At 34.7% G+C, this 24362-nt stretch overlaps 1 protein-coding gene across 1 annotated transcript in view; it reads left to right on the top strand.

The window, feature by feature from the left end:
* AGMO (alkylglycerol monooxygenase) overlaps positions 1 to 21109 on the top strand; it is a 315086-nt gene extending 293977 nt beyond the window's left edge. Inside the window, exon 13 of the mRNA XM_023518881.1 lies at positions 20367 to 21109. Within this exon, the coding sequence (XP_023374649.1) occupies positions 20367 to 20441 (75 nt within the window). The 3' untranslated portion in view covers positions 20442 to 21109. The remainder of the gene's footprint in view (positions 1 to 20366) is intronic.
* The last annotated feature ends 3253 nt before the right edge of the window (positions 21110 to 24362 follow it).

The raw sequence follows: 24362 nt of genomic DNA, 5'->3' as shown, positions 1-24362 counted from the left end.
CATATTATCTTTCTCTTTTTAAAAGAGATTCTATAACTTCAGTGTGCCTACAAACAAAGGCAAGGTAGCCTTCTCAGTAAAAATTTAAAATGCCAGAGTTGACTACCATGAAATCAAAACTCTGTACTTGATTTTTCGGTAGAAGAAAGGAGATTATATGTATGGTTACTACTACTGCCCTTTGTCTCAGTAAGGGACATGAAGTAAAAAACAAGTTTTGTTTTTTTTTTTTTTAAACCTGGTCATTCCCCTCCCACCTCCATTTCTGTGATTATGATGTAGGTAAAGTTGTTATACCATGAAGGCACTACTCCAGCAGCCAGCATTTTCAACCAGATTCCAAAGTTGTGATAGATGACTTACAGGAGCTCAGCCCTGGCTCAGGGAACTGATAGATGGACTTGATTTTTCAGTGGGGTTTAAAGAGATTAGTGGAACTCACCCTGTAACTCTGATCCAACACACCTATCCTCAATCTCCAGAAGCCAAACAAGGGCCAAGTGTTTCTTCAACATTTTCTATTGGCCCACCAGTAAGGAGGCACACTGATTCAGAAGCAACAAAAAAAGTATTTATACAACTTGCCTTTCTCCCCTTATAATCTGGAAGGTGTAAAATAATAAGTTATTAATCCTCCTTATGTTTTAATTTCATTTTCCCTATTCTTTCAGCTCTACTGAATGATTTTTTATTTTTGGTTATTTTATAAGATTCATAAATATCATCACAGGCAATAGTATCATGATCAACCTACATATCTTTAGAACGCCTACTTTGTTTTAAAATTTATTAGTCTTAGACAACATGTATGATAATAAAACTGAAATTAATAATTAAAAACTGCATCTCAACCCGGGGGTGTTGAGGCACAGTCTGAAGAACCAAGTGTAACTGAGTGGTGTGATAATAACAGCTTATATTGATAACCAATTGCCTGTTCTGGGCTTGGTTTTAAAATCGTTCATATATTTGAAGGGTTTTAAAATTGATGTAATATTTTATTAAAACAATTTCAAGTCAATATTTAATGAAACATTTCTGGATTAATACAGGGTATTATTATTACTGAGTCTTTAATGAACAAGACAGTATGTCAAGTATTTTAGGGGGAAGCAACTCATATTTGATATTTCTTTAACCTTAAATCACAGCTGAATCTTATATGTCCATATAAGATTCACAATACCCACTATAGCAGACAGTATGTGGTAAATGCAAAAAAAGGAATTTCTAAAGATTTAGTGGACATATTAGATTATATATTTTGGAAAACTGAGATCACAAAAGATTCCAAGAATACTGCTGCACAGAGGCCAGCGTTTACAGAAATGGTATTGGAGAAGAGAAGAGAATTAGAGCAGTGAGATTGGAGGGGGCTGTGCAACAGGAAAAAGCTGAATGTGTTCAGAAAATATGCAATAAGCCACCTGGTTTGTCTTGTAAGATGTTAGGGGATTATCAGAAGAGCATAAAAATATTTTCTTATGTATAAACTCCTTGGAGAACTCATTCACTCTGACAGTGTAATCCCCTAAAATCCTTTAAATCCATCATTTCTCTCCACCCCCACAGCCAATTCTGCTTTAGTTCTGGCCACTGTCTTCATCAAATGAGACAGTGTCCTAACAGGACTCTCACCCCCTTTGCCAGTCTCCACCCTGCACGTCACAGCCAGGTTTGGAAAAAGAAATCTAATCAAATCACTCTGTGATGAGAACCTTTCAGGTACCTAACCTGTCTTACACAAGCTTCTCTCTCTACACTTTTCTTGTGCTTCTGGGGTCGGATTTTGCTGAATGTGGCTTCATTCCCCCAAGATATTATCTTTCTTTCTTTCCTCTCGGCACTGTTGTTTGTGCCTCTTAAACTTTATTCAGCTACCAAAACTCGTCTTCCTTTCTCCTGCCTTAGCTTAAATATCACCCATGCAATCATTTACTTATAAATGCTTAATTGCACAACTATAGTGCTCCAGGATCTTAATTCTGCAAGACACTTCCCTAATCTTCCACCCTTATGCCTCTGCTACACACATCACACAGTATTCTAATCATATAATGATCTGTAATAGGGATTCTAAGTCAACCTCTGTAAGACTGAAAATGGCCTGGTTTATAATCATGAGCTTATAAACAAGTTTTGCCAAATACATGTTTCAGTTATCGCCTTTAACATTGATAACTATTGCAAAGGTAATCTGTGTATGTAGATACTCAATATAGATTTGATTAATAAATTAACAAAGCTGAAATAATTTCAGTTGCCAATCATGATTCTGACAGCTTTTTCTGACTTGAACGATCTCTTACTCAATTCACCTAATATATTTTAAACTTTTTGTATGGCATTCTCTCTCAAGGTCATCAACTGAGATCTACTTTGTTCATTCTGGGGCTGAATAACCCTGTGGAATGAATTCTTTTTCAATCTTCTTGTTACTCTCAAATACATTTAAAGAGTCAGGCCAGCCCCCTCTACCACAAGGTTGATTGAAGACCCTATGCACGCTGCTCAGATGAGTTAGTCCTTCACTCCACCTCTGGTGGCACACTGGTTTGGGCAGCGCCAGCGGCTCGGTAGGCCCTGCCTCGCCTTCTGCGTGGCCGCTCGGGGTATTGGTGCAGCGGGATGCCGGAGGCCGGAGAACCAAGTGTGGCTTCGAGGCGCGAGCTCAGCCAAAGCTCACAGGCCTCCAGAAAGCTGAGGGAAAGCGGGAGCAGCCAGTGCTGCTGTCCAGCCACCTCTTCTTCCCCTTATTTCCTGGTACCCATTCCTGTTAAGCTGCCCTCCTTGGCACACACAACTTCGGAATGAAGAGAATGAGAATGGCCTTAATACGGAGGTCACTCATTCAGGGCTCAACTTGGACCCTGGTCCTAGGCCTGGACAATTTCATGTAAGTTTCCTAGGTCTGGGCAGTTTCATGAATGGAATGGCTCATTCACATTGCCTAAGAAGACGGGCCTATATATCCCTGGACAAAGAACCCAGGTGGAGATTTTCCGACCTGGGTCTTTCCCTCTGCCATAGCTCTGGTGCTCTTTCTGTATTCTTTTCTTTACTAATGCTTTAAATCCAATATCTCCAATATTTTTCTCTAATTTTAACTTCCAATTAGTTATTACTGATTTTTATCATTATTCACTTGCTTCACCAATGCCCTCCCAACTGCATATTGTATTCATTGGCCTTTCTTATCTTCTTCCACTTTAATTTTATTCTTTCCATAGTGTAATTCCTTCTGTGGCTATTCATTGATGGTTTCTGATTAATGGGCTGATTTTTGTTCATCTGAAGATGCTTTCATTTAACCCTCCATCTTAAGTGATTGGTTAGCTGATATTGAGCAATAGGGTGACATTTGAGATTTAAGGAAATTTGTTGAGCTTCCAATATATTTCAATATTCTTTTACCAAAAGTCTGATGCAGCATATTTATGTTTTTTCTTCTTAACACAATATGTCTTTTGCTTCTGGTTACCTTTAAGATTTAGTCTTAGTTATCTCCTTAGCCTTGTCCTGAGTCTTTTGCAGTTTCACTATGACACAATTATTCTCTCTCTTTCTTTTTAATCTTCTTGGAATTCACAGGTGGGGGGATCTTGCTTTCTTTTTTCTAAAATATTATTATCCATTACCACTTCAAATGTCACCTCTTTATCTTTCTTTTCACTTCTTCCTTGAATTTCAATTATATACAGATTTGTCATTTTAACTTCTGTGTCTCCAATTCTTTCTTTATATTTTTGTTTCTTTAACTCTCTCTGTGGCGTTTCCACCTTCCAACTTACTAATATTATTCTCTCATTTGTACAATAAGTTATTACCAGCTCATTGAATTTTTAATTTCAAAAAAATTCAATATATTTTGTTCTGAGATGTCTTTGTTTTGCTCTTTGTTTTAATTTCCCTGCTAGTTTTCTTAGTCTCTTGTTTTGTACTATTTGTATTATTTTAAAAAATTATTTAAAATTAAAAAAAATTCTTTATAAGATCGTTATAGCTTCTTCATTTCTTTTTATATTTGTCATGCAAATTCTCCATTTGTTGCATATATTAAAATCTCCCTCAGGATGTCTTTGGTATTTTTAAGTGTGTGTGTCTGAGTATGTGTGTACTCATGCATTTAAATTATCAGTTTGGATTGTCAGGTCTCCAGATTTCTCCTGCTCGGGGATAGGAACCCATCTTTGTAGTGCTTAAATTTATTTCTTTTGAAGCCTAGTAATTTCATGTGACAGACCTCATTTCATGTTAATTTTTCTGCTTTGGGTATCTGAACAATGCCCACTTGTGGGAAAATTTGACTTTTTCAGTTTCTCACAAAATTCTCCCATCTGTAGCATGAGGTCAACTGCAAACTTCTTTGCCTTTGCTTTGAGCCAATCATTGTTTTTCTACTACACCTTTGTACGAATTTAACTTCATTTATAAAATTATCATTTCCAGCTAGTGAACTCTCCCAGATTTGAGACCACATTTCATGGCTCAAGTGGAGCATCATAACTTCAGCCCCAGTTTTGGACTCCCTCACTCACCAGCTCTTTTGCTCTAGAAACTGGTATATCCTTTCTTTGTTTTGAGACAAACTGTATGTTAGGTTATCAAAGGGTGCAGTTATTCAGCATTTTGGTGTATTTGCAGTACATGAGAGTTTTATATTTGTACAATAGTGTACTTTATAGGAATGCCTAATCCCTTTGGATTCACAAAGGAATTGGAATATATATATTCTCTACCTCCTGCATTATTTTCTATTTTTAGCTTGCAACTAGTTATTATTACTTATATCATTCAATTTATTATAAATAAGTCAATGTTCACCTGCTTCACCAATGTTCTCCCAATTGCATATTGCACTGATCTTTCTTTGTCTGACTCAGATTTTCTTGGAGTATAATTGAGGCCTGGTAACAATCCTACTGCGAAGATGCTTTCATTTTCCCTTCAAACTAAAGTGCCTGGGTGGCTGCTTTTGAGCTAAGCAGTCCTATATTTACACATACACACACATATGTACGTATATATACATAGGTATAAATTATATAGATGTATAATTTATGTATATAAACTTGTCACTTTGGTTCTATCACATAATCTAGAAATATAACGTGTTCTCAATTGACATGTGTTGATCTGTTGAATCTACAGCTTCTAGCTCTGCCATGCAATAAGCAACTTTTACTTTTATACTTCACATACTTTATTTATAAATTTACAAATAAAAAATACTTGATTTTAATTGACATATACTTGCATTTAACATGCAACTTGATCAATAAGAATTTTTGTTATACAGAATTTTTGTGATACCTTTATAATTTTGATCATGATTTGTTAATCTTATTAATATCATTATTAATACCATTATTGATTAGTGATGCATACAGAATTCCAATCAAAAGACTTACCTCACTTCTTGTGCATAAAACTATCTTATGTTAATTGTTTTTATGTGAAAATCAAAGTTCATGGAATTCAGTGTTACTCACAGCTATGTTCAATTATGTCTACAGTTTACAAAAAGGAAAAAAGGAAGGAAAGAAAAAAGGCAGGAAGGCAGGGAGGGAGGAAGAGAAGCAGCAAAGAAGAGGGGAGAGGAAAGAAAGAAAGAAAGAAAAAAGAAAAGAAAAGCGAAAGAAAGAAATGAAAAAAGAAGAGAGAGAAAGAAAAGAAAGAAAAAGAAAAAAAGAAATCTTTTAAAATCATAGCAGTGGAGAAAGTACAGTTTCCTAACGCCCCCTCAACATTTCCTCAGGAGAACAGGAACCCTCTTTGTGGACTAGAACAGAGATGGGGTTTGATCACAAAGCCATGAGTTCTCTCTCTGATTGCTGTTTGGCCTGAAGGTTTGCTGGAAACATCACAGTCCTGGTTAGACTGTTTTCCAGCTTTTAAATGCACTAGAGAATGATTGTATTATGTGTTGACCCTGATTTATGCTGAAAACCCAGAAACATTTTTTCCAGAAGTGCTTTGTGTATGTGTGAGCGTTTGAGGCCTGGCCCCATCGCAGAGTGACTGGCTCACCTCAGTGTACTGTGCATTTACTCAGATAGCTTGACTCTAAAGGAAGAATCCTTGAATAACCAGTGATATTTCAGTGAAATAAATATTTTGAAGCAGATATGGGTTATTCAAAATGTATCACTGTGATGTAATATGTCAATGCTCAATTATATGTTTGCATGGACCTTAAAATATTCTGTCTCAAGAGAAAAACTGATTGTCATAAGACTGCCTCTCAATTAAACCCACATCCTAGGCATTCTGAGTTCCAAATTCCTAAAACCCTCAATTTAATGTGTTCCATGTTGTGGGGTTAATTTACATAAAGTTCTGGAGCTCCTGCTGCACTATTTCAAATCTTGGTACCTTTGATATTCTCCACAGTGCTACACGCACATATTATAAACTAGTATTCACTGAGACAAGTTATGATTATCAGCAGGAATTAGTTTCATACAGTGATCTCTAACCATATAGTTTTAAAACATTACCCAGACCCCGGATTTCTGAATTTCATTTTGCGGTTCCTATAAAACACATCTGTTCCACTGTATGTTTTGAAAATTAAATGTACTAATATCGTTCTGACTGACCCGGCCACCACACTCATGTGGGAGAATTCCAGCCTACTATCCAAGCTGTGTTGAGTCTTCAGGTCTCATGGGAACTTGTAACTAACTTCACCATGGCAAAGAAAGAGAGAGAGAGAAAATGAAAAAGAAAGTAAGAGAGAGAGAAATAACATTTCTGAATATATGTGCTTTTTTTATAAGAGAGCGCAGAGAAATTCAGTCAGTGATAATTCCATGTAGTCAATATTCCTCCTTGTGAAATTGTTGAGGGTCACAACAGTGTTCCCATTTCAAGATTCTCTAAAGTTTCCCCCCACGAGTCTTGCTTCTATGATACGGGAATCCTTGCAGTCAATGCTCTGCAGTGGACTGTTTTTTTCTTGCAGATGATCATAATGGGGGAAAGAAAAGGGTAGGATTCAAATATAAAATTAGCTGACTCTACTTAATAACAGGAAGTATTGATAGATCACATTTGTTGTGATGGAATTTATCTTGAATGTTTTCATTTGATATCAAACTGCTGCCTGAATAGGCTGTTAGAGGTTCAGTGCTGTCAAAAATATGAGCTTGAAATAGCAAGAGACACAAAAAGCTATAGGCTGTTAAAGCATCATTTTGAAACAAGCTTTTCATGTCAAAGAAGCCAACTATTTTGTATATTAAAATAAAGAAGAGAGACATCATTTGTGCACAGAAGCTACTCTCAGGGTTTGGAACTTATTGCTAACTCCAAAATGGATTCCATTATCTTGTTAGCTGCTCACAGAAGGAGCCACATGTGTTAAACAAGTATTCAAAGAATAAATGCTCAACATGAAACGTAAAGAGGAGTAAACTCTACAGGTAAGCAGAAAAATGGTGGCGCTCACGATCCATTGTTTTTTCCCTGTTCATTTGCCACTTAGGTAAGGGCAGGGTTGGTTGACTTGTGTGGTGAGGCATCTCCATCCAGACTTCCCTTTGGTTATTGTCTTCAGGCTTACACAGTCGTCCTCAAACTTGAGTGTGTGAAAGAATTACTATAAAGTATTTGCATATACAAAATCATGTCTATCATATTACAGGAATTATTTCAGGGATTTTGTGGGATAATTTTAACTCGGAACCAACTCCTGTTTCATGTGCTTATTTCAGAAGCTAACCAAGGTGGCTCCTCTTGCCCTTACTCATTCATGAGAATTATTAACACATTTCCCCAGAATCCATAAAATATACCTTTTGACATAATTATAAACACATTTGCAGCTACGAGTAGGCTTTCTAAAAACTCGTATGTCCTAAAGTATAATTTTTCACTTATTCCGTACTTTACATTGGTTACAAGTTTCCCACAGAATGTTTTTATAGATTTCTTATAACATTGTAATTACTTTTAAGGATCCCAGTAAGTCACTTTCTCTCTGTCGCTCTCTTTTCTCTTTCCCTCTGCCTCTCTCTCTGCTTTTCCCTTCCTCGGGGAGGGAATTAAACAAAACATGAATTGTGAACTAGGTAAAAACTAAGCATTTTAAAGTTTTCATTTAGACAACACATTAATGGCCAAACTTTATTTTTTTAACTATAAACAAAAACAAGCAAAATATTTTACCTGTGAAATTTCTATCATCTTGAAAACCATCAATCATTTACCAGTGACCATCAAAATAGTCATTGTTTACATTTCAGTGGTTTTTGAAGAATCACTGCAGCTGATGAGATATTACCTGCCATCTTTTCAGAAATATCTAGTAAGCTGTTTTCCAAAGATGAACCTCATGTATCCTCACTTTGTAAAATACCAGGCTGCAGAGTTCAAGGAAGTAAACTTATCTCCAAGGAGAAAATTTGGGATCTAGATTTCTAGTCAATAATGATTTAAAAATCTACTTTTTCTTTCTCTCTCTTCTCTTTTTTTTTTTTTTTTTTTTGAGAGAGTCTCATTATGTCACCCTTGGTAGAGTGCTGTGGTATCACAGCTCACAGCAACCTTAGACTCTTGGACTTACGTGTTACCCTTGTGTCAGCCTCCCAAGTAGCTGGGACTACAAGTGCCCGCCACAATACCGGCTTTTTTTTTTCTTTGTTGCAGTTGTCACTGTAGTTTAGCAGGCCAGGCCAGGCTTGAACCCACCAGCCTTGGTGCCTGTGGCCAGCGCCTTTTGTCCCTGTCTACAAGTGCTCTACATATGTGGATGATGCTTTTTTAAAAGATATTTTCCATGTCACGTCTTCTGTTCAAACACATTATTGTACGAGTGATTAGAGCAAGGTGAAGAAATGTTTCTGGTGGGTTCTTTTTATTATGAATTTAATTATTTCTGGAGGCTATCCTGGAAACTTTCTATTATTTTAATATTGTGTTGAACAGACAAGGAAAGTGGCATCTTGAGAAAATAAAACGATTCAGCCATTTGTGACAGGAAGGATGAGAATCCTGGTTTTATGGCTCTCAGCCAGTGGTTTATATCAGGGACCAAACTTTGGAATTTTAAGGATTTTTTTTATACGTATGACTGTGATTTTCAAAGGTAATGATGGAGAGTACCCACTGGGATTAAAAATAGTAACCATTAGAATTTCTATTTATACATATTTTATCATATCCTAAAAAAAGAGGTTTGTTTGAACATACATCTCACACGGGTAACAATTGATAAAAGAAATGTTAACCATAATAGAAGGAAGAACAGCTTTGACATATTTTTAAAACAACATTAAGGAAGCACTGCTGTAAAGGCAGACCTAGTATCAATAGCAATGTAAGAAAATAGCACAGAAAACTATTGAAATTTGTTGAATGCTTGCATATAGGAAACCCTGGGATAAATTTTTGGATACATTATTTTAATTAACCATTCCAACAACCTTATAAGATTGTGTCTGTTTTTTCAGAAGAAGATACTGAGGGAGAGCAAGATAAAATCACTTGCCCAAGGTGGAAATGTGATTCCAGTCCACTTCTTTTGTATCCAAAAAATGCAACTAGAAGCTCTGAATCCTAATTACTTTAAGGAATGCTCTACCTGCTGGGTGAAGACGATTTATCACTTGCTTATGTAAAAATCCTGTACGGTAGTTGTAGTGGATAGGATTAATTTTACAAGTGAGTTACATCAGTAAAGCACATAATATAGCCCTGGACTGATCTCATTGAAATAAAGCATTTTTTTAAATATGAATGACAACATCCTGAAGATGATTCTACCTGAAGACTTTGAAATAAGCTACTTACAAATCTAATAGATAAGTTCCTGAAAACTTACGTTTTTCTAAGGGCTATGAATTCCAGGACTGTATTACTCCCCAGTCAGTTCTCAGTCAGCAGTGAAGTGCCGAGCATAAAACAAGAGTTAGAAAAATATTTGTGAATAAATACAACTTAATAAAGACTGAGGCAATATCACGTTTTAGTGCAACCATTCACCTTTTAAGTAGATACTATGCTCTTCTTATTCTTAAGGCGCCTCACACTAAATTAACAGGGAATGAATAAAATAATCCAAGTATTTATTTTAAAAGACCTTGAAAGTTTACTATGTTGTCAGTTGTGACTTGAATAATTAAGTTTGCCAGCTCATCTGAGAAAAAGTGCTACATGCCTCATGGCTGAATATCATTACAGTCGCCTTTGAAGTACTCCCCTTGGGAAGCTGTGCACCAACGCCAGCACCTAGTCCACGTTTCAAGGGAAGAAACTGCATAAACATTGTAATACTCAATGTATACCAATAACAAAAAATAAATACAAGCCACACTGAGACGCTATTATGATTGCAGAAGTCAAATGTGATTTGAGCATGACACATGTAATACAGTTTTGTTCTTTCTTCAAATGTACATCCATAATTTTGGCAACCTCTGCATTCTCATTATGTTACTTAGGCTCCTCCCGGACAAAGATCTGTATAAAAATAATTATTGGGTGACCATGTTTTAATTTATGAAAGGGAAATTCATGTAGTATGAGAGAGCAAAACAGCAGTTTGGGAATAAGAGTGTGTGGGAGAATATTTAGAGATGATGTTTTATTTCATGCTTTTTGCGACATAATTAATGAATTAAAATAAAAATGATTTTAGGACACTAATATATTTCAAAAGACTGGCATAAAAACTCAGCAAAAATATTTAGTTTCCTACTATTAAAAGACAAGGACACAATGGAACACTCCAAACAAAGATGCATCTGTAATTGTAGTTAGTTACTAAAATCTTACCCTACTTTTTAGGAGAATCATATTTTTCCAGCAATTTTTATATATCCACAGCTTTAAAGGCATCATTTTGACCTTTGACCACGAATGATAAAAAGCTGACTCATTTTGCAAATGTTACTAATAATTCATATCTCATCAGTCACTCTGTTTTCACTTAACAATTTATTGAGTCTTGGGCAATAGTAGCGCACTTTAATAGTGCATGCTATATCTTTATAGTATTATACAATTTCAAAAAGTTAATATTCACTATAATCCTAAAAAAACAGGAAAAGTATTATGCCTTTTTTTATAGAGGCAAAAACTTAGAATTTGAGTGATCTTCCAAGGTGAAATAATTTTTCATGAATTGGGAAAATCTAACATTCTCATTAATTTTCTGGAATTTATGTGGTTTTACTAGTTATTTTATATCCCAAGCAGCAGTAATTGCAATATTTACCTATCATTTTTTGTCTGTTGTCAATGATGTTTTGATTTCCTGTAATAGCTTTGTTTTTGAATTAGCAGTTGATTACTTTATTCAGAACCATTTTTCTAAAACAACTTGAAAAATATTTCCTAGCTGCTTTTAGTCATTAGTATTTGTTATTTGAAAAAGTCTAATTTAAAACATGGATCAAATAATATATTCCACACTCCTTTGTGTGTATATATCACACACACAGATATATATATTCTAAAATCTTAGAGGAAAGCAAAGGATCACAAAAACAGTAGCTATATTAAGGAGAATTGGCCTACACAAAGATATTTTTGTGAATTATTTAGGTAAAGACAAATGAGAATTTTAAGTTATAAAATTAAATATAATTATGTTATTTGTGATACCAGCATTGCCTTGTTATATGAGAAATTGAGTAGTCACCTGGTAACATAGATTATTGATGCTGCAATTCATTTCTTACAGCATTTAAACAAATTTTTACTCTATTCTATACAATACAAAAATATTTTTTAAATACTCTTCATTTGTGGCCTCTATGAATGACTGAGTTATTTAAAATTTCATTTCTCAAATATCAGATATAAACAGTGGACACATTTTTTTAAAGGTGGAAAAAATCCACCTTAATTGATGTGTAAATCAACATTTTAACCAGGTTTTTGGACTTAAAATTAATATACACAGGGGACCTTGTGTGTCATTTTATTAATATATTTACCTGGACTTTTTAATACATATTAAGATTTTTAAATTATATTTTTGAATATATGTAAATGAAAAGAAAACTATGTTATAATAATGTAAGTGGGAAATGCGACATCTGATTGTTTTTTGCCTGGGTTGTGGGTAAAGGAGAAATCAATTAATTTAAGGGCACATTTTGATTTTACTATTTTATGAAGAGAAAAATCTTCTCACCCCTGAAATGTCAAGATGTAACATCTTTCCAATGGTCGGAATAAGTTGAACACCTCCCCAGCGGTTCTTGATATCAGGCTTTCTTTAATATTCTTTCCTTTCATAATTAAAGTCATCATCATCATCATCATCATTGATTAGTTTGGAGTAGAAGAGATGTGGGGTGTTGGTACAGGCTCACACCTTTTTTATAGCTTGAAAGCTAGAAAATATGCACTTTGACTGTTTGCAGTGTTTATGTAATCAGTACCTGTGTTGCCAAGGCTTATTGAAAACAGCTGGGTGCCTGTTGCCCGCCTCTGCCTTTGTTGGAAATGTTGCCAGAACAGGTAGTCAACATTGGAAAGTAACGGACGGAAAATTAAGGCATCTGGGGTGTCTCTCAAAAAGGCAGCTGTGGCTTCCTTAGGAAGCCGTCATTGTTTCCCATCAGCCAAGGCTCTGTATACCCTTGGGTCCATTTCTGGCATGGCTGGCCTAGCAGTTTACGACACAGGACTTAGGCAAAAGACCATTTGGGCAGTCCCATCTCTGGCTGAACACTGAGAGAAATCCCCCAAGCTGCAAGCCATATGTGGGCTGTTGGCCTTCTATTCGTCTACTTTGGGAGGATCTCACTTACTGGGGCTCTAATCATGACTTTGACACAAATAAAAACAATACAAAAGGATCTTTTCAAAACATATCTTTCCAAGATAGACTGTCCTATTTTTAAAACCAGACATCATCTTTATTTCTGTAAACATGGCATTTTTTTCTCCTAACAATGAACTCTGTTTTAAGGACGTCTTTGTTTCCTAGATAGTAGACAGACACAAGGAATTTTAACGGCACACTAAAAATCCTGGATAAGCAGCGTTGGGTGGTATTCTGTGTTTGTAAACACATGCTCTTTCACACTGAAGTTTTCAGACATCAAGTGTTCTTTTTTTTTTTTTTTTTTCCGCATGTGACACGTCTTAGACTCTTTATTTACATCAGAGAGATGCCAGATGCTTTTGCTTGTTGAGATACACTGAAACTCAGTGTCCCGTTGGGATAGGATTCGGGAGGGAGTGGCCACTGCCACTCATTTAGCATAAAAGTGGTCTTTCATAGATTAGGACTGAATGATTTTCTTGATAATTTTTGCTGAAACAGAGATCTGGTTTAAAAGTCATTTAATTTGAATAGTCAGAAATAAAAGGTATTAGACTTTGAATTTTGGAGGTACAGTATATAAAAGGGAAGTACTTTGAGCTGTAGATTTAACGTCGTGTTTATCATCATCAGAGAGAGTTCTGTTAGGGCACGTAAGGGCTAACATCATTATTCCAACAACATTTTATTCAAAAATCTTCAATTTCAAAACCTACCAGATAAGAGGCAACCAATTCCATGCTGATGGTGGGCATATGCAGGAAAATTAAAGGAAACTTTATATCTGGTTGTAGCAAGAGCTTATTTGCAGAAAGATGAAAGTACAAAATAGAATTTAATTAACAAAATTCTCAATTCACTGAACTATCTTATACTTCACAAAAATAGTTATGTCATAATTATTAAGGCACAGGTTATTTTGAATGATTTAGTCCATCATTAATTAAAAAAAGAAAAAAAACTCAGCCCAGAGATGAACTAGGCAATGTTCAAGTGCTTTTTTATTCATCAACTCTTATTTCTAACTTTTAAAAACTATAATAGACCATCTTTAGAAGGGTTCCACTGCCCTGGTTTGTTTCCTCTTAATTTTCTTATAACTACTGTAAAAAGTAAAGGATGTGAGGCTCCATGGTAAGTATAAGAGAAACAATGTTAGTGTAAAAAGAGATTTTCTATGAAATATACTTCTACAAATATATTTTCTCAACCCTAACATTTCTTCTTGCAGATGCCAATTGGCCCTTTGTTAGTTTGACTTTGTTGCAACTCTCTCTGCCTGTATCTTGATTATTTCTCTTCTGTAGTTGAAGAAAAATCTCTAAAAAGTCTCACTCTTCTATAACATGAAGAACTTCAGTGATTAAGAACTTGAATTTTAATAAGGTACATCATATGGCCACACGATGAATATAAAAACCATGTCTTATGAACCTTGGTTATCAATTTGTTCTCTATGTGTTTGTTAGTTATGGTAAATTGAGCATTTCTTTATACCTTCTTTTTTTTTTTTTTTTACAAACTTCAAACTATAAAAGAAAAAAAATTAAGAATGAGTCCTGGATATCAAGAGTATGTCTATCAAAATATTTAGAAATTTCTCAAGAAAATGACGTTAGTAAAAGATACTGCACTGTTAATGAGGAAAGGCAAGAATCTAGTAGTTAATGAAAGGTAAATTTTAAGTCCTCATTCTCAGATTACCATACTCTTGTAACAAGGTTTGGTAATACTGAAATATTTTAAAGCCATCTACCTATAAAATCACTTTATTCATTACTTCCAATTCAAAGATGAAAGATTCGCAGATGCTTTAGAGAAGTGTAGCGTCTATTTTCACTTTATGTTAATTATGGTTTGCACAATTTCGACCAGATGGGGTTGCATGCACAGTAGCTAATTCATGCCAAATGTCTTTAAATATATGCACTGAATAGTAGGTGGGTTTTGGAGACCTCCAAATAATCTCTACTCTTATTACTAATATTTGTTGTTTTCAAATGTTATCATGAGGGCTGAAGTGTGGTCTGGATGAACAACAGGGTGGTCTTCAGAAGTACTATTGAAAGGGTGGCACACTCTCTTAGGCAGTTTAGACTTTTAGAAGTGAAGAGATATTTAACATTGCGGAACTAAAGAAATAGTTGACATGATAGATTCTGCATTTGTCATGTAAATTAAGCAGGCATTTTTTGTTATTCTAAGTGTTCTTTGCCTCCATTAAATAGTAGAATATCTCATACTCCAGTTTACAGAGTTCAGCTTCAACTGCTAAAACTTTGTTCTAATGTTTGTGTTTATTTTTTAAAAATTTGATTGTTAAATACTTAGTAACTGATTTAAAAATCAGTATCAGTAGTATTTAATGATCAAGAAAATATTTATTCTTTCCAAAGAAGGCATTGTTATCAGACAGACCTTCACATGAAATATCGTTTTGTATTGCTTTTTCCTCAGTTAAGAACTTTGAAATATATTTATGAACAAATATAAAAAACATTGTTTGATTCAAAATTTAAATAGTGATAAATCCTTACAAGACCTCATAGTAAACATAGGCTGGGTTATATTCTCTCCTGACCAAAGTGTTGAAATAAATACAAAAATAAAAAAATAAATAAAAATTCCAAGTATTAAGTGCACTGTCTGGAAATTATTTCTCTAGGATTTTCATTTGTCTTTTTCTGCATATGGCTAACTCTTTTGGTTATATATAGGTTATACTAGAAATAAAATCAATAATTCTTGATTTATTTTATTATTCATTGAACTTGAGTTCTTGTAAAATTCTAGAAAAAAAATCTATCATTGTCTATATCTTTTAGCTGTTTCTCATTTCAGAATGACTTTCAGTACATTTGGCTCTAATTTCTACTCCAGATCTGTTTGTGCTTATTTGTCCTTTTGCATTAATGGCAAATAGAGATATCTTGTAGCAAGTCAAGTTTGATCTCTATTTGGGTCCTTATCTATATAGCAGACAATGATCATCTCTACAAAAGTGAAATACTATGTTAAAAAGTGTATTAGATCCTTTCATATAATAACTGGTATTCCATAAAATTCATTGATGTCAGAGAAATAAGTTTTAGGTGACAATATATTCTTCTACTTAGGGCTAGTATATGATTTGGGGGGAAATTTTTGGAAATCAGTATAGAAACTTAAATTTGGCCAAAAACATACACAATTGACTAAATGGTAATAATTTTTCAATATTTTATAAAGTTATTAAATCTGAAATCATCACAAAAATACTCAATATATTTATTATATTTAAAATAACTCAAATTCCTTCCTTGGCAAGGTAGAGTAAGTAAGATGACTTGTCCACAGAGGGACTTAGCTTGTTTTATATGTTGATTCAACTTACTAGTGATTCAAGGATCTACAGATGCATCATTACTGTGCTGCTGCTGATAGGTATAATATTAAATGAGATATGTGTATCTCAAGGACCATTTTCTAGAAAATATTTGTGACAATCAATCCATTCTGGAGAATCAAAATGAATTTTAGCCATTCAGAGATTTATTTCTCTTGGGAATAATTATTCAAGTATGTTAAAACTTCAATTTTACTTTTCAGTTATACCTAAAGTTTAAGTGATTTAAAAATTCTTATTTTGTCACCTCTGAAAGGCTGTGAAATGTTGCTAGCTGGTTGTAATTGGAAACCCTCCACTGCTCAAGAGGATATTTTCTTTTCTTTGTACATTAGGTCATTTATTAATAAATACAATAGATGGATTAAAGCCTGCAGAGATAGATATGTCTCTTGATGTAAGACCAATATACTGGGTTTGTTTGTAACTTGAAGCTTTGCAATTTGAGGATATGCCACGTGCACACAAACACCTCTTCTGATACTATGCTCTCTCCTTTATATTTGATGCTTAGTTTACTCATTATTAGAGATATTCTCAAAAAGGCTTCTTATAAAGTGCAGAAATAAAGATGAATGGAGTGGCACATGCCAATTAGTCCCAACTACTTGGGAAGCCAAAGCAGGAGGATTTCATGAAGCTAAGAGTTTGAGTCCAGCTTGAGACCACCCCCCCATCTTACAAAACAAAGCAAAATAAACAAACAAACAAAAAAACAGAGACGTATTTGAGCGTAGCAGCAGAATAATACCTTAGTTCCCATTGGCACTTTAATATGGATTAATGACTCAGATTAGCCACCTGCCAATTGGTGAACTTTTGGGAAAGGTATGGAGGAAACGTGGAGAGCATCTGTACAGGCCAAAGTTCATGAATCAGAGTTGAGGTTCCTGGGAAGTCAAGGAAATAGCCTGAAGACAAGGCCCACTAATGACGTGTTAGCATATGGAGGGCTTGACACTAAGAATGCACTTCCTCTGTTTCATATTTTGAATACAGCTGCTAACATCATGGGACTTGCTGAGACCTAGGATAAAATAAGTGTACATTGAGTTTGTATATAGCTGGAAACATCTTATTTATAGATTATTTTAAAAAGGGGTTTCCATATATTCTTTCAGTAGCCTAAGAAGGAATTCGCCTGTCTCCATTTAACAAGATTGAAATGTATGTTAATGAGCTATCGTCTAAACAGATGCACTTAATCTAATCAGCGGGGGCCTGAAATAAAGCCCTCCATGAAAAAGCCAACAGAACAGTTGAACAAGGAAACATTTTAAATGGCATGACAACAATATTCAAGTGGTTACAATGACTCTATGTTAAATCATTTGCTAACTTAAAATTATAGATGTAATGGCTATTTAAATCTGTTAGAAATAACATATAAACACGTATGCTTAGAAATATGAAAGCAAATCAGTTTTCTTCAGTAAAATAGTTTCTAATGTATCAGCAAATATTTCAGGGTCATACATATTTTTAGAAGAACATATTTATTTTATTTAATTCCTGCGATCCTTTGCCAATCTGGATTTCATTATATATAAAACTTCAACCTTTATGTTTAAAATATTGATTGTGAAAAGGTCTCAGAAACCTAGCAGTTACTGACTCAAAAAAATAACCAGGCAAATCCAGGCGATGACTATAAAAAAGGAAATGAATTCACTGTGGATGTTCATAGTCTTTGAACTGACTTCCCATGTTGTGCAGTCAGATTTTCAGGGGACACTAAATAAAGGTCAAGCCTCATCCTAGCTCTGATATTGAGTAGTTTTGTGAGTTTTTGGAAAACCTTATACATTCTAAGTTCCCATTGTCTCATCACCGTACTGAATACCAATACTCCTAGGTTTGTCGGAAGAAGTAAACAACATGTATAATCCAGCAAAGGCACCTAGGACCATGCCTGGCCTAACCAAAGGGCTCCATCGCTTCTTATTGTAATTGGCTTCTGACGGCTGTGCTTCATCAGTTGTGCATCTGTGGGGAAGGATCGTAAGATACCCAGGAGCCTGAAACAAAGGAACAAAAACGCCAAACCACAACATTGCTCTTTTTGCAGGAATTGAAAAGATTTTTAGAGAGTTGGAAAGAGGAAAACCCTAGTGATTTCGTTAGGGGAGTGTGCTAGAAAGGAAAGAGGAAAGAGGACTTGAAGGAGTTTCAAATCTGTCCGGATTTAGTTGTAAAGTGGTGGATTAACAACAGAGGCATAAACTGGAATTATAATCTTTCCACTCTCTTTTTAGGTCAAAATTATAATATTACTGGGAATCAAGATGAAAGCATAGATAGTTTACGGGAGCGGGGAATAGGAAAACAGGGAATTTTGACCTACTCAGAAAAATTTACATGTAAATTTTGCGGTTTCACTGAATTAATTTTCAGCCTTCCTGCCCCCCCCCCCGGAAATAATCCATGTGACTGTAGAGACCACATTTAAAACCAATAAAAACTTCTAAGGCCAAAGACATTTCATAGAGACCAGATTTAAAAACAATAAAAACTTCTATGGCCAAATACATTTCAGATCTTGGTACCTTGCACAATACAGAGTCCCTGTAAATCGCTTGCTAAATATTCTGGATCTAAGTAAATCTATTTACTATGATGCTATGGTTTTGTCATCTCGGTCCATTAGTCTTCTTAGCTACCCCTCTGTCAGCATTAACCTGTCTTCACAGACAAATGCAATTCATTGCACAAGCCTAGGAGCTTTCACAGTTACCCCCCGCCACCCCCATCATAGTATTATTTTACCTGGTACCACCAGGAGAAATCCCATGAGGTCATTTTTCTTGAATTACAGTCAAAAGAAACAAAATCAAAACCAGCTTTTAAATATATTGCATTTGACTTCTGAGGCAATTCCAAAATGTTAATATTATTCTTGACTTCTGCTTCAATATAACTGCTGATTTTATTTTTAGTATTATTTTTCATATTGTAGGTGTTATAGGCTGAAAGGAATGCGTGAATTTGAAGAAAACTATCAGACTAGTTAATATGAAGGATAATAATTCTTTAGAAACATCCGGGGGGGCACATGAAACTGGACAGTCCATTCATAGGTCTAAACATCAATATTTGGAAGAGTTTCTTTTTCTGGTGGTTGTTGATGTTTTTTCCTTATTCAGGTTTTAATAGCTAAATCAACATGATTCAGGGCATTTTCTGTGGATTAATAGCTGGCTTCTGTTCATGCATTTGGCTTCACCAGAGTCTCCCATCCCAGAATAGTCTCATGCCTTCATGTTATTACTTAAATGTGTTTCTTTGTATATTTTAATGAATCATCCAGGAATAGTAATCTTCCTCCTAGGGAGAGACAACTGGTCATATTTTAATATTAGTAGTTTGGAGAGGAAGTTTGCACAATAAGAAAAAGAGAAATTCTTACACATCTACTCCAATAACTCAGGCTAAATGGGCATCACTCTCTTCATCATCATTCTTATGATCACTCACCTAATGGAGCGCGGAAAACAATGCTCTAGCTTAATTATTAGTGTGGAGTAAGAACAAGGAAAGGACTTGCTTAGGGAAACACTGCTGGTGCAAAGATCGTTGACCAGAGCCTGGATCCAGCAAACTCAATGCACTCTTGAAGCTGCTTAATATGAGTTAGTTAAGGTTCTCTTCAACCTTAAAGAGAATTTTGCAGTTACATTTTTACACCTGATAAGATCAAAAGACTGAAAAGGTAAATCAACAGCTGTGTGTAGAATTTCATTCATATGGGGTGAAATTCATATTAGACTAGATCATATTCCCTGGAATGATTCTTTAATAATGTTATTAATTCTACTCTTCTAGAGGCTTCTTAAACTATATAAGCAATGAGACCATTGACTATAGTGCATACAGCATGTGGTATCCCCAAATGTCAGAAGAAAGCACCACTTTACTGAATATCAAATTTACGTAGCCTCATCCCTGAAATTAAATGGATTTGTGAATATCAGAAAAAAGCCACAGAAGCAAAACTTTTTCTTCTCACTTGTCTGTTCATATTACGTGTTTTAAGTTTAATTGTCTAAATTCTATCCATGATAAACTTGTAGATCAAATTTACATAATGTAACCGCCTGAAATGTTTATATTCATTTTCCTTAGGGAGATATTTTTAGTGCACTCGAACAAAAAGATGAATTCACTTTTGTATTTTGTCTTTATGTTTTGTTTCTTCAGATACTCTTTTCCACGTGCATTGCTTTCTGGGGAGTTAGAAGCATTAAACAACTTACTTCGGGTCCTTGGAAATAGACTAAGTGTGTATATACTTCTCTTGTTTTAATTATTTTTTGCACAATGTATTACTGGTGGGTAAGGAAACAAAATGATCATACATAGTGTTTAGATGAATGATTTGTTAATGAAAAGTCAATATACTTCTTTACTCTTGTTTGTTTTTAATATTTGTTACTTATTATGATTAAAGTCAGTTGCAATCACTTTCTCTTATTGCTATAGTTGAAAAACAAAGAATCCAAAATATAAAAATGTTTTATGTTCATGTAGCACTTAAGATAATAAGAAAATTGAGGAAGAAAACTTTAAAAAAAAAACAGTAAAAAAAAAATGACTATTGCCTTTGCATTGATTTGGCAACATTTCTTTGGATGTTCCAGAAAATTGTGCCTAGATAAATATTTGTAGCAATAAAAATGTGTTACACTGGTTGTCTGCTTAACACTACTTGTACCTTTGCACACCACAGAAGCTAAGGAACTTCATTACAGAAAAAGACATCACTGAAATGAAATGAAATGAAAATAAATGGCATTTGTCAGACCTTGTTTGTTCAACAGGTTTGTGATACGTAGGTCTCATATATTTGGTCAATTTATTTTGGCAGACTGAGGAGCATGAGATAATTCTGTGTTATTTAAAATTGTCACAATGATGTTAATAAAACTCTGTAAATAATATTGCTCAAGGAGTTAAGTGTACTTTTTAATATTGGGATTGTAAAACATCTGCCTGGTATTTCATCAGGAGGGAACTGACACTGCTAAGCAGGATAAAGTCCAAAGAAGGAAAACTGGAAAGAGTTGAAAAAAAATGTTTTTTACTTTTCTACTTCCAGCATTTCTTAGATTTCAAGTTATAATTTAAATAATAAAAATTATAAGTATGAAAATATTTATGTTCTTCAATGAGCCTTGCCTATATTCACCATTGGGTCCAAGAGACAGATCTGTTAGTTAACTTCATTTAATAAGTATGTTATTGAAGCATTGAATAGAGAAAAATATGGGACTATTAGGATAATCAGCTTCCAGGTGTTGGCATACACTCATGACACAGAATTGAAGCAAATTTATTTTTTAGTCGGAAATAGCTGGGCAAGATTCAATTTTGCATAATAGAAAAATTAACGAATTGTATCTGAAGCATCGTAAGTGGGTTTGGCTTCGCTTCACTTATCTCTTTGTGAAGGCAGCACAGAGCAAGAGCCAACACTTAAACTCATAACAAATATTAAACCCTACCTTTGCCACTCAGCAGCAATTGCTGGACTTTGCAGGTACAAAATCATGTTACAGCAGGGAGCCCTCTGCTGGCTTGAACTGCTAAACTCACAGCATCAAAGCTCTGAAGACCCAGGTTCCACACTTTGAGTCACGTCATACAGTAATGACAAAGGAAAGAGACAGTTCGCAGATCTTTATATAGGTTTTTAGTACATCATAAAAGAGGTTAATGATTCCCCAGCATGGCTGTATGAATATGTATCCATGCACTAATATATGTGCATTTTTTTGATTTGTTCAGTTTAACAACAGAAATAAATAGTTCAGAAAATAGTAAGAGATCCTTTCCTGGTGAAGTTCAGTTTTCTTTGAGTAAACTCCAACGTATTCATTCTCTCTTTTCTCTCATGCCTTCCCCTCCTTACGATTGTCAATGTTTTCCATCAGAAAAAGAGACATTTCAAGGTACAGCTTTCCAGAGAGTAGAATATTCCCTGATAGGTAGTGTCTCAGGGCCTCTGTGCATTTAGCCGTGGTGCATCTTATTCTCCACCTTCAACCTTGCTAATTTTCCAGTCTAGTTTTCTCTTGCAGTACACTAACACAGGATGACAGGCAATGTAGCTATCTTTCATGTTGGAAATTGATCTTGAGCCATGTAATTTCTGCTTACTGGGTAGTCTCTCTCTTTCTTTTTTTTTCTCAAGCACTAAAAATAGGCTCCTTTAATTACCTACCCCTTCTAGTGGAGACATACAAACTGACTTTGCAATTAATTATGAAGATACTTAATTTTCCTAGTCTACTACAATCTATGACTCAAAAGAGGAAAGGAGAATGTGTTTATTGAGTAGTACCCTAGAAGCATTATTTAATTTGGCCTCTAAAATCACACAGATTATTGCTGTTAACAGCAGTTTACAGAAGAAAATTCAGAGCACCAGAGATGTTAAATAACTTGCAGAGGCCCATGAAGCATATTATGTGGCCAAAAAGAAAAATATTTGCACTCTCTAAAGTTCTATATCAAAGTCCATGATGGTTCTTCATTCCGTGATGTCAGATTTCCACAGCGAGTTTTTTAGAAATACAGGCCCATGAGTTTAAGTTCAGAGTATTTCCTATTCAATTTGATACTCCAGAATAAAGCTCTCAGGGTAAATAGGTTCTATATAGGGCTAGTTGACAAGATGAATACACCATAATATCTAAATCTAAGAGTGATTATGCCCTAGGTTTATTTATAGCTTTGCAATATTCCTCACAAAATCTATGATGATACTTAACATGTCATGTGTCTCCAGAAATGTCCAATAATTTGGCTCCATTTGTTGTATCATTTACATCATCCTCACTTCATTCCTTAGCGTCATTTGTGTTAACCTTGATCTAATCATCTCGGCCCATGAAACTCAGTAATATGTGATTCTCATTTGCATCAGACATCCGCTGTTCACTAAAGTATATGAATCCTTGTTATATTTAACATTAACAGCTTACATTATGCTTTATAAGAGCTTCTCAAATGTCACTTTACTATTAATATATAATTCTACCATTCAGTGTGGAATCTGCAATCGAATAACTGAATGGAATTATTTAATGTATGGTATATATCGTGGTGTACAGTAATGGGGTATATTAGAGATAGCAACCATCGTTAGAGAATAAACTCCCATTTAATGTTCCTTATTTTCTCATGTTTATAATCTCCAGAAACCCAAGGTAAGATACAAAACACAAAAACTAGTTTGGCTTTTAGAATCTTAACCCATGTGGATACTGTGATTTTTAGCAACTCTATGGATGCCAGCTGGTCTCCAATTTAAGCCTGCTTCACTGAATGAAAATGCACAGACAATACTCTGCTCATTATTAGAGTATTTATTCAAATTTCACTCTAGAACTGCTTCACTTTCTTCTCAAAATCATAACAACATAAACTGTTTCCTATTCAAAATACAATTAGGAAAAAAATTAGCAAAATAACCATCGATGGTTCTTCTCTTGGGGACTGTGTCTTCTTTTTAAACCTCCACAGATCTGACATCATGTGAGTAATAATTTTCTGCCATTACAGGTACAGGAATTAAAAGTTTAGTCCTTGGTTGTGTTCTTTCTCACTTTAGCATCAATAAATTCAAAATTATAACCTGTCTGGATTTACGCTACAGACCAGCAAGAAGCAGCCTTTGTCTTTGCGTATCAGGATTCCCTGTGGCTCTTTTCAAACATGGAAATGCCTGGTTGGAACTTGAATTTAGTACATTGATGTGCTGGCAAGGGAAACTATACATTTCAAAACTCTACTAATGATGAAGCACAGAAGCTATCACCAATCTAGAAGGAAGCATTAATTCTTTCTAGGGCCTCCTCTCAGATTTCAGAAATAGGCAAGAAAGATGCACAGTGTGAAGGACTCTTCTTTTGACAGCAAACATTTCAACCAAGTACAAGGGGTGACACTGATTCAATAAGTGTGGTTATTTAGATAAGCCATCAAAAGATGCAGTTTAACCTGCAAATATTTCACATATGACTTTAAAGAAGCTGAGCCTGAACATCTAAAAAGTACGTAAGTATCAGTGAGAGTGGGAATGGATGAAGATGGAGCAGGCAGGGAGATGTGATCAAAAAATCTTGTCACCATAGGCTCTGTTTGTGTTTGTCTGATTTTTCATTATTTATTTATTTATTTATTTTTTTTTTG

Source organism: Otolemur garnettii, unplaced genomic scaffold (genome assembly GCF_000181295.1).
Source record: "Otolemur garnettii isolate 467f Iridium unplaced genomic scaffold, OtoGar3 scaffold00005, whole genome shotgun sequence".
Taxonomy (NCBI): Eukaryota; Metazoa; Chordata; class Mammalia; order Primates; family Galagidae; genus Otolemur; species Otolemur garnettii.
This window is presented reverse-complemented; position numbering and strand designations above follow the sequence as displayed.